This window comes from Mercurialis annua, linkage group LG2 (assembly GCF_937616625.2).
Source record: "Mercurialis annua linkage group LG2, ddMerAnnu1.2, whole genome shotgun sequence".
Classification (NCBI taxonomy): Eukaryota; Viridiplantae; Streptophyta; class Magnoliopsida; order Malpighiales; family Euphorbiaceae; genus Mercurialis; species Mercurialis annua.
The window spans coordinates 57,931,855-57,943,948 of NC_065571.1; the positions used below are offsets into that span (position 1 = coordinate 57,931,855).

Sequence of the window (12,094 nt, forward strand, 5' to 3'; positions counted from 1 at the left end):
CTGCTTGTTCTTGTTCTTCCTGTTCTTCGTCTTGTATTTATATTTGTGATTTTCTGGTGTCTCTTATCTCTGCTTTCATCTTTGGTGGCCATACCACGTTTTTGACGTTTTCTTTGATCCACATGAGGACATTACTTCGGCTGGTGTTTAGTGGTGTGAAGTTATTCTCGTCATCTCTGGGGTCATATCTTGGTTCATATCTTGTCTGGGGGGCGAATCGTCTATTTTCTTCTGGCCTTCCTCTCCTATCATCAGGTTTCGACTTCGTCTTTTCTCTGGATTTCTCTTTCGATTCTTTTCCTTTTGCTTCCTTTCCACGAATCGCCTTTCGCCCTTCGTCTAGCTCGAAGTATTTCTGGGCTATGCCCATCAAGTTCGAGAAAGTCGTGGGTTTATTGACTAGTAGCTTGTCCACCAGTTTTCCGAATCGCGTTCCTTCTCGCAATGCTCCCGTCGCCATGTCGACGTTCAGGTTGTCAATCTTCATAGCTTGCTTGTTGAATCGTTCAATGTAGCTTCGTAAGGTTTCGCCTTCTTCTTGGATGCAGGATCTCAGGATGCTGGTAGTATTTTTTGCTGGTATGTTTGTGAGGTATCTATTGAGGAATTCTATTGAGAGCGAAGCGAAGCTCTTGATTGAGCCTGTCTTTAATTTGTTATACCATCTTTGGGCTGTGCCTGTGAGCGTGGTGGGGAAGACCCTGCATAGAATGGCATCTGATACGCTGAGTAGCCCCATGGTTGCTGTGAATCTAGATGTGTGATCTCGGGGATCTCCTTCCCCATTGAAGGTTGGGAGGACCGGCAGCTTCATGCTGAATGGGATAGTTTCTTCCATGATCTCAGGCGAGAGGGGGATCCTTTCAACCTGAGATCGTCTATGTGCAACTCTTCTGATTTCAGTTTTTTGAGTGCTTTGGCAATCTTTTCTTCCAAGTCTCCTTCCGCTACGTATGTGGCCTTGCTTTTTTGGGGCGCTTCTGACGATTCGCCCTCTCCTTCTTGGTGATTTTTCTTAGTTTGTTCTTTCCCTGTATCTCTGTCTTGTCGCTTGCTCTTTGGTGGGGCGTCTTCTTTTTCCTTCTCTCTTCGCTCGTCTCTCTTTGAATTCAAACCACTTCGGGCGTCCTCCTGGTTATGCTCATTTCTGGGTGTCTCTGGTGATTCCTCGTTGGACTTGTTTCTATTTTGATCGTTCGGGCTTTCCTCGTCGCTTGTTCCATTCTCCCGTTGGTTTCTTGCTTCGTTTCTTTCTTCGTTCCCTCCGGTTCGGGGTTCCTTGCTTTTGTTGTTTTCCGCTCTCGTCTCTCGGCGGCTTGGGTTTGCGTTTTCTGTTCTCCCTCTTCTTCTGGGAGCCGTTGGGCTGAAATTTTCCCTCAGGATTTTCATGGTTTCTTCGTGCCTATCATTCGTTCTTTTGGCTTCGCTAGCCAATCTGTCCAAATTTGCTTGGACCGATTCTAGTACCTTTTTCAGCATTTCGTTGTACGAATCTTGTGCTGCTACGCTCGGCGTTTGCTGTTCTTCAGTGTTCAGGTTGAAAGCAATTGGGTTGCTTTCCCTCATCAGATTAGTTTGGTACTGAGGTGTTGAAAAAGAGGGCCCTCGGTATTGCTTTTCTCCCCGGAGTTGCGAAGCCCGTCTTCCGTCACGTTGATTATCTCCGGAGTGTTTTTTGGGTCCATTGGTTGTTTGTCTTTCAGGTTCACTCTTTCAGAAGTCATCTTCTTCAATGAAATTTGTTTTTGAGTTCAGAAAAACTCCTTCGATTTGAAGTTTAATTAAGCTTTTCCCACAGACGGCGCCAATTGATGGAGTCTGCCTTCTGAGCCGGAGAGTAAGACCTGCAAAACAGGGTAGAAGCTAACCGGACGGTGGTTGTCCGATTAACTCTCCGATGCTAAAGTCAGTTTAGAGCTTTGAGCAGCGTTTTGTGTATATGAATGTAATTGTGATTCTAGGCATACCTCGTGCTCCTTTTACAGTAGTCGAATATACCTTGTAGAGTCATAGTAGGTAAGTGAATCCTACTTTGTAGGGATCCGGCAATATAGTAGGGATTCTCCTGATTTGTCGAGATCTACCTTATCTGATAAGAGTCCTATTTAGGAACGTCTTCCTAAATAGTCTTATCTTCCTAAGGTAGAGCTTATCCTTCCATATTTGATGTTTGTGTCCGAATAGGAAAATACTTCCATTCTTGGTTGTTTACCCGAATCCCGGACGTAACGCGCTTTGGGCGGATCATGTGGGATTCGGTCTTTATTGGCATATCACCGAATCTCAGGGGATTCGGTATCTGTTGGTATATCACCGAATCTCAGGGGATTCGGTGTCTCCTTCATATCTTCAGACCTTCGTGGGGAGTCCGGTATCACCTGAGAGCGGATCTACTGTGACTCGGCTCCATTCTATTTATTGTAGGATTCGGTATCCATCAATTTCTATAATGACAAACATGATAATTTATTTTTAAATGAAATTTGAAATAAACGTTCACTTAAAATGAAATGAATTATCATAGGCTAAACTTCAAAAAAATTGGAATGTGAATAGTAACAATACAAACATAAATAATTTTTATAAACGAGTGAGTCATTTAAGGTCAAGTGATGATACTGCCAAGCAATCATTGAAAAGAGCTTATTAGTTACCAAATAGACCACCCAAAACAAGATAAACAAAAAAATTAGAATAAAAATAATTATCATTTCAACTCCTCGTCATCATAATTCTCTTTAATGATGAAATGACGAAGTCTGTAACTAATAATTTTTTACATATAAGTCTAAAATTACGATGCCTCTGTCATTTTTTAAAATGGCAAGGAGTAGCCATAATACAAAATTATTGTGCCATTAAGTTTACGTCTAGGGTTACTTTATTTTATAGAAAATGTTATTTTATGAATAAATGTTATTTTATCAAATTATCACTATTGGATGAATCATAATAACATTCGTTTAATATCAAATTTATGTTCAATTTACTATTAGTTTACTTTTGACGGTATAGTTTTTTAAAAAATAATTCTACTAACATAATAAAAAAATAAATCAATTTTAGAATTATAATAATTTACTAAAAAAATTACTTTATTGGCATTTAGTTTATATTGAGTTGATATTAGGATTACATTAAGTTGATATTGAGTTGACGTTGAGTAACATTAAATTTACACAAATCACCGCGAAAAATCTTAAATAATTTACTTTCTATCTATTATTAGTTTATTTGTAATGGTATAAATTATAAAGAAAATAACTTTAGTATAATAAAAAAAATATTATAATAATTACCAAAATATTTATTTTGAATTGACAATTTTTATGAGAGGTAAAAATGATTCTATTAAATCAAATCGGAAAAAATTACAATTTCTGAGAAACTCAGGGAAGTGACAAGACCAATCCTGATGAGTTGAATTGGATCTGGCATTCTGCGGAAGAACATGCGCTGCCTGATTCACAAATCGTCTCACGAACAAAAAAATAATATCATTAAACTGCTTCGCTAATGTAGCACAATCTTCAACTAACATTTCAGGATCCGGAGAGTCCGGACTCCTAATATCCAATATCACTTCCATAGCATCCGACTCAATAATGAGTTTGTCTTTGCCCTTTAGCCAAGGGCCTCTCTGATACCCATAATTTCAGCCATCATAGCCGAGAAAGAACTATAACAACTACACTGGCAAGTTAGAACCAAAGAACCCAAATAGTCTCTCACCACTACCCATATACCAATCCCCCTGCCGACCAGATAAAACAGTGGCATCGGTGTTAACCTTCAGTCAACTTGCCGGAGGAGCTTGACAAGAAACACTACCATCTACTTTGTAAACCGCTTCATGACGAAGATGAGTAGCTGGGATATTAGCCACCTTCCATGAACTAAATTGGAAGCTAGCCGCTCCTACCACCGACGAAGCTGTACTTACCTTCTGCTTCCATAAGGTGTTATTCTGACTAGGTCACAAATTCGAGCAAATATAAACAGCAAGAGATTTATCATTATCATCCAAGCGCTGAAGCCAATTATTGTACCAAACTTGAATCGACCCATCCACCACTCCTCCCACACCCAGACCTGTTATCACCAGCAGTCAATAGGCAATAAACACTCATAAAAAAGGTGAACTGAAGTGTCTTTCCCCCACCATGCAGCTCATCCACGAAGAATTAACAAAAACTCGACGAGAAGCTAACGATTTTGTCGTGGGAAGAAAACTTGCGCATACTCGTGTAATATCCTGTATTTTTTCGCCATAGTTTCATTGTGTTTCCGACTTAGTTTCGTATTATTAATGGTGGACTTAGCAAGTGTGAAACTTTCATTGGGGTTGGAGTTGTATATTGTATGTGTCGCATGTGTCGTATGAGTTTTCGATGGCGATTTGATTTGTATCCAGATTATAATCGATGTTGTGTTCGTGTGCCTTCTAAATCTGATATGTTTGGATAAAATATTCATATCTCCCAATTGAACCGTTGGATTGGGCTCATTTTTGGATGATGTGCACGACAAAAAGTTGACCGTTGGATCAAACTTTAGGGAGCTTTGGAGGAGTGATGGAGTGCACGATCGTGCACTGTGATGTTACTCGATTTCAGGTATCTAAATAGACCTCTTACGTTTTTAAAATCCTATTTTTCATAGTCTATCGTTTTCTATCAAACCTAGCCGACTCCCTCACCCTCAAACACTCTGAAATATTCTGCCATCATCCCTTATCATTAGCTTTCGCATTCGGTAAGTAAATCATACTCGTTTCATCGTTTTATTTGATTGTTGGCTGAGTTCATCTTGATATTTTCTAATGCCCTTGTTTTCTATTGTTACAACCGATTTATACCTTCTTCCTATGGTTGTTTATGATGTTGGTAGAGTTTTAATTGATTCATTAATGTTAGCCATGGGTTCTTGAGAGATTATGGATCACTTTGGTCCCGACTTCTTTGTTGAATATAAGTATGAGTTTAGCTGTTATTGTTCTATATCGTTTTCACTTGACTTTCTCTTAGTCATGTGGCTTAGAGATCAAGAATTTATTTGGGTATTTTTATTTGCTTTTGATTCTTGTTAAAGTGTTGTTAGCGGGTATTTGAATATTAAAATATACGTGGGTTCAGGTTTATAGGTTCTGTTCTTGAAAAATTGGCTTCCGGGGTTAATTGGTTATAATTTGGTTATTCTTTATTCGGTCACAGTGATTAGCATTGGCTGTATGAATATGGATTAGCTTTGGCAGTAGAATTTTGACAATAGGTTAATTTATTCATAATTGTTGAATTCCTGTGTATGGAAATTGTGTTGGTTCCTAAGTTATTATAGTATTAATTTGATTATTATATTTTAAAATGATATTTATTTTAATCTTTTAAATTGAAAAATTACTTGAGTAATTATCATTTTTGAGAATTATGGCTTGTTGTGCCATTTTGGCTAAAGTTACGTTTTAACTTTTAAAACGTCTTCTTGACTTATTTTAGTTAAATTTTTTATTGTAACTTGGGTTACTTGAAGTTAAAGCTATTGGGTTCCATTTTAAATTTTTAATTATTATTTTATCAAAGTTGTTATATAATTATAAACAATGGTTTATAATTGTATATAAATATATTTATTTTATCAAAATGGTTTTTGAGAATTATAAATTCTGATTTATATTTTTGATAAAATATTTTGGATCGGGTTAGACTTGGATCACCCGACATGTGAGGTAGCTTGGTAGTTATTGGTAACTCGGCTAACCCAATATATGAGGAAATGGATTTAAGTTATTATTTAAATATTATTTAAGTAATATTTTCCGGAACGGATTTTAAAGCGGGAGCTCAATAGACTTTACTAATAAATTTTGGGTATTGTGTCTACTCAAGGTGGTTCGTATTTTGACTTGGGTCATTATGTAATTAGTTGTTCTTTTGCTTTGGCTATGCTTGTGCGAGACTTGATATTGTGCTAATCCTATGTGGTGTCTAGTATTCTTAGAGTTAAGGGTTGAATGGATTTTAACTTATATATTGTTTTAGACCCGTCGATTGCTCGTACTTCGGAGTCTACGCATAGTTAGCTGTTTGCAAAGATTCACGTGGATAAGCAAGCAGTGAGTTTGTAGTGCTATTTACCGCTTTATTAAGTACCACATCATATTTTAGTATTATAAATGTATTTGAATTCTTTTAAGCGATTATGCATCTGGATCGAACGAGCTACTCGATAGGCTTGTATCAAGACTGTGTGCACCGGTATATACTCTGGGATCGGTAGACTATGGTCTTCCTTACGCTGGTAATTTGACGAGGATTTGTTCCCGTCCACTCTGGGTTTATTTTTCGGTATGATATGTCATACTCACTTTGGGAACATTTCAATACTGTATTTCCATAATCATATTATATATTAGTATTTATGGTTTTGATTTAAGGGTTTTAAACTTAATAAATGTAATAGTATTGCAAATTCATCTCAGTATATCTGACCCCGTTGTTTTCCCAAATTTTCCAGGTTTATTGTTTTGAGCGAGTCTGCTGATCTCCGACTCTTTATTCCTCAGAGGTTTATTTCATTTTAATAAATTGTCAAATTAATTTTTATTCTTAAACCGCAGCAGTAACCTAGAAGTCTATATTATTTTAGTTGTTGTCGGATTTGGTCTGACTTGCTTATTTTATACTTTGGCAATATTAAATTGTTTAACTCTGGATATTTATTATTTAATGGAAATATTATTATATAGACTGTTTGTTTAAGTTGGAGTCTCGGTTACCCCCGAGCATTAGATTTTTTGCAAATTTATATGATTGGTTGTTTTCCGCAAGGCTTGCTACGGGTTTTGGTATAACCATACCCATACCCTAGCGCCGGTCGCGATCCATGAAATTGGGTCGTGACAACTTGCCAATATGTAGAGGAGCTCTCAACCTCCAAATTCTTCCCCAGACAGCGCATTGATCATTTCCCACATTACCACAAATGGTTTTATAAAAAAAAATTAATAAAAAAATTACCTTTAGTATCCAGTTTCCAACGCCACTTATCATCAGCGTTGTGGACACTAATAGGCACCGATATGATCTGCATCTTCCGTCTCAAATACATCTCGAATCAGACCATCGTCCCAATTCTTCGCATCAAGCGACATCAGCTGAACAACTTTAGAATCCACCAAATTCTATGGAGGCACAGTTTTGACATAGCCTCATTCTGAATCAAACAGCCAAGGCGAGACCCAAACATTCGTAGCCTTTCCATTACCAATCTGAATACGAGCACCCATTTTCAACCCCGCTTGAGCCTCAAAGATACTACGCCAAACAAAGCTAGGTCTATTGGCTAGTTTAGCATCAAGAAATGACGTTTTCAGAAGTATTTGGCTTTAAATAATTTCACCATCAAGTTATTCTCCACAGTCAAGAACCTCCAAGCTTGGCGAGCTAACATAGAAATATTAAACTCCCGAACTCGTTTAAAGCCTAATCCGCCAAAAAATTTCGGAGTACAAAGGTTTTCCCATTTAGCCCAACAAACGCCTTTTTACTCTCTAAATCTCTTTCCCACCAAAACTATTCATTCTCTCCAACTCCTCGTAAAGACATTGCGGAATAAGAAACACATTCATAACGTAATTTGGCATTGATTGAGCTACCGTTTTAATAAGAATTTCCTTACCACCTTGAGATAGAAACTTCGAATTCCACCCTTTGATCTTATTCCAAACTCTATCCTCAATAAAACTGAATATTTGCTTATTATTCTTATCCGTTGTAGCTACTGCCATCAAACCAGAAATTAAACCTTAGATAATTTACTTAGATTCCTATTAGTTTATTTGCTACTCTATAAATTACTTTTAATAGTATAAATTATTTATAAATTAATTTAATTAAAGTAAGTCAATTTTAAAACTATATTATAATTTATTTATCTAGTTTATTTTGAGTTTATATCAAGTTGACATTAAGTTGATGTGTTTTTCGATACATTAGTATTAAAAAGAACCCCACAAAAAATTTAGATAATTTATTTTTAATTTTTTAATAGTTAATATATCATTTTATTATATATAAATTATCAATAATGAAAATATTTAATTAATTAATTTCATAAGGTTAAATTACTATAAAATTTTAATAATAATTTATATTAACTTTGTTTATTTTAAGTTAATATATAATTTACACTAACATTAATTTAATTAAAATTAATTAATTTAAATTTTGAAAAGTGTAATATCTTATTAGTGTTTTATAATAATATATTATTTATAATCAACCATTTCAATAGGTTTATATTTAGTTTACATGCTTTCTTATATATTATTAAAAATACATGTATATAATAAACAGCAAATAAAGAGTAAATGAAGATAATAATCAGGTCTTGCCTTGATAGTTAGACACAAGGATGAAGATTGAGAGGTCTTGAATTTGAATCCTAATGAGAGCAAAATTGTTTTTTATTTAATTTTTTTTTAAATTTGACCACGTACTAAAGTTAACTGACAGACCATTGCGGTTGACCGACCGACCATAATCTGCAAAAGTAGAGAAACTTGAGCTTTCAAATAAGATAAAATTAGATTCATTCCATTCAAAAAGTATAAATAAGTCATTTATTTTTAAAAACTAACTAAAAACCAAACTAATTTAAATTCTTCAATAATTTAATTAAATTTTAATAAACTTTAAACATATACAATTAATATATGCTAGACATGGCGAACATATTTGAATTTTTTTCAAATGAAAAAGACGCCAATTTAATATTTTAGGGTATAATTGAAACAAAAAAAAATGTAAAATATAGTAAAATTGATCATTTTCAACGTCAGAGTAGGATTGAAAAAGGGTTAAAATGTCGGGTTTTTTTTAAAGAGATTTACAAAAATACCTAAAAAACTATAAATATTTGTTAAAAATACCTTAAAAACTAAAAGTTTACAAACATATCTAAAAATTTAAATATTTGTTTTTTTTACTCCACAGTTGCAAACAGTTTCAAAAAACACAATTTGAAACTGTTAACAAAACGTTTCAAATACAGTTTCTAATAGAGTTTCAAAGACAGTTTATAATTGGGTTTCAAACAATTTATAACGGTTTCTTAAAAAATAAGTTGAAACTGTTTTACAAAACGTTTCAAATACAGTTTATAATATAGTTTCAAACGGTTCCAAAAAATAAAATAAAATTTGAAATTGAACCGTTTCAAAGACGATTTCTAATAGTATTTCCAACGGTTTCTTAAAAAATAATTTAAAAGTGTTTTAAAAACTGTTTCAAAAAGTTTCTAAAATTGACATCTTTAAAACCGTTTATAATATAGTTTCAAACAGCTTAAAAAAACGGAGTATGTTTACAAAAAAATTCAGAGTAAAAAAAATTCGGAGTAAAAATAAATTTTCGACAAAAAGGTAATTTTTTTTTTCTTTCAAAAAATGGAGTATCTTTGCAAATATTTTTTTAAAAAATAGTATTTTGTGCAAAGTCATCTTTTTTTTTAAGACATTAGACCTTAAAAAAATACTAGAATTCTTGCGGGCAGTGATTAAAAAAACGGACCGGTTTAACCAAGAATTGGTCAAATGTACAGTCCAATTTACCATTATAAAAATCTAAATATCTGGTTGGACCAAGTTGGGCACCAGGTGGAACCGGTAAATTACCCGGTTGAACTGTTGTTTCAACCGCTTAGACCATAATCCATGTCTATAGTTTATTTTTAAGCAATTTATTATAAAACTACTTACATTTGTCATAATTCACAGTTTGATACCTCTAGTTTGAAAACCAAACAATTTGGTACCTCAATTTTAATTCTGTCAACAATGAGGGGCTTATGTTAGTTCCGTTAATAATTTAGTATTCACTTTTAAGCGGCTTGACACCTCACTTATTTACGTTAACGATTTAGTACCTCACTTTCAAACGAATTGGTACTTCACATTTAATTCCGTTAACGATTCAGTCCTTGTATTAAACGTAAGGTTGTAAGTGTTTGCAAAATTAAAACCGAGGTACGAAATCGCAAGAGGTACCAAAATATAAATTATGACATATATGGAGAGTTTTAAAGCAATCTGCTTTTTATTTTTTAGGTATTTAGTCAGCCGGTTGAACCGGGAATATGTGGCAACCGTTCGGCCACCAATGCAGTTTTAAAAACGATGCTCGTGGGGTGATAGGTATGAACTGTCATTGTGTTTTGCCTATATTTTATTTTGGTGATTCTATTTTTATTTGTTTCAATTTGATAAGTTAACTTGTGAGGTTTTTAACTGATTATGTGCAAATGAAAATTGGTGTCTGATTATTTATGCTAAACTATACCTTATTAGTTTATTTAAACAAATTATCAGTCAAATATTAACTTCATATTTATGTGTATATAGTTACAATAGATCTTCCATATTGAAATGACATCAATGTTTAATCATTCTAATGAAAGAACGACAACCAAAATAAAATACATCGACGGTCAGAATTTACTACAAGTTATTGTTAGATGGGAGAACATGAAATTCTCATCATTTTGATAATTTTTTTGTTCTATTTCTGCTTGTTGCTAAGAGATGGGATGGGAAGCGCATTAGAATTTTTATTACTCTTAGTAAACTAGATAAGAATTTTTATTATACTAGTCATAAGCCCGCGCATTTGCGCGAAATCTATTTATACGTAATTAAAATGTTATTTTTTTTTAAAAAATCATACAAATAATGCTAATAAATAAAGAGAAAATAACAAAATTATCAAAAATTGGGCTCCAATTACACTAATTGCCACTTAACTCACCTATTTTACATACATACCACAAAACACCAAAACTTTACATTCATGTCATCCCAATAGGATAATGACACGCGTGCACATGATATAAGTAATAACAAAAAATATTCCCCACGTGATCTGCGCTTCCTTCTCTCACAATTATAAAGTCGAACCAATCAGCTTATGACACGTGCCAATCTTCATATTTCATCCCTATTAACACAAGATTCTTGCCTTTTTAACAAAACTCAAGTAAAAAAAGATCTGAACAATTATGAGCTGGTCAACGCCCATCAAATTAGAGAAAGCAATCAGTATCCATTAAATTCATGAACTGGACAATCATGGAATGAAATCATTTTTTTTAATAACACAAACAATACTTATATATTTATTTATTTAAATTATGTCAAAAATTTATCAGTTCTATATACGATTTAAAAATAATATTAATTTTAATTTTAAAAATATAAATCTAAATAAATATATTAAATTCTAAAAATATAAAAATACATGATATATAAATGACATAATTTTAAAAAAAAATATTATATGAACTAATTATCGGTTACATTGTTGATACATACCGAAGTACACATGTCTAATGTATAAATATATATTACTCGATTAACCTAAATAAATAGTCCATGGTCATTTATTATAATAATGTATCGAAAATGTATATGAGAAAAAGATAACCCGCAAGCCAAGCGAATAATGGCGATATCACATGTGGCACTTTCTTCTTCAAGTTGTTGTGTTCTTCTTTGCCTCGCTTTCCTCGATGCTATAGCTTCTCAAATAACAAAATATTTTCTATATCGGAGATGTATCTATTAAATTATTTAAAAAGTGTATATATCATGTATAAATTATGTAATATAAAAAATATCTATCATGTACAAATCATGTATAAGTGATATAACTTTAAAAATATATTTATCATGTCAAATATGTATAAGAGAAGTATCATATATGTATCGAAAATGAAAAATCAGTAATTATCTAATATACCAGAAATGTAAGCCAATATGTATCAGAGATGTATCCAAAATGTATCAGAAATGTATCTAAAATGTAACAGAAATGTATCCGCTCTATAATATCTACACTAATTACTTTATTTATATATTTTTCTTACTACTCAATCAATTTAATAATGTTAAAAAATAAAAATTAATTTTTATATTTATTAATTTATATTAGACTAACCATATTTTTAATAATAAAAAATGTATTTTTAATTGTAAAAAAAATAATTTATGAATTACTTATCGAATACATTGTCGATAAATATTGAATATTCTTTGAAGCAT

At 32.8% G+C, this 12,094-nt stretch overlaps 1 protein-coding gene across 1 annotated transcript; it reads right to left on the reverse strand.

Moving 5' to 3' along the window:
• Positions 1 to 810: 810 nt before the first annotated feature.
• On the reverse strand, positions 811 to 1,566 carry LOC126668792 (uncharacterized). Its single transcript, XM_050361969.1, has one exon. It carries the CDS (start codon positions 1,564 to 1,566, stop codon positions 811 to 813), a length of 756 nt encoding a protein of 251 aa, XP_050217926.1.
• Positions 1,567 to 12,094: the final 10,528 nt, after the last annotated feature.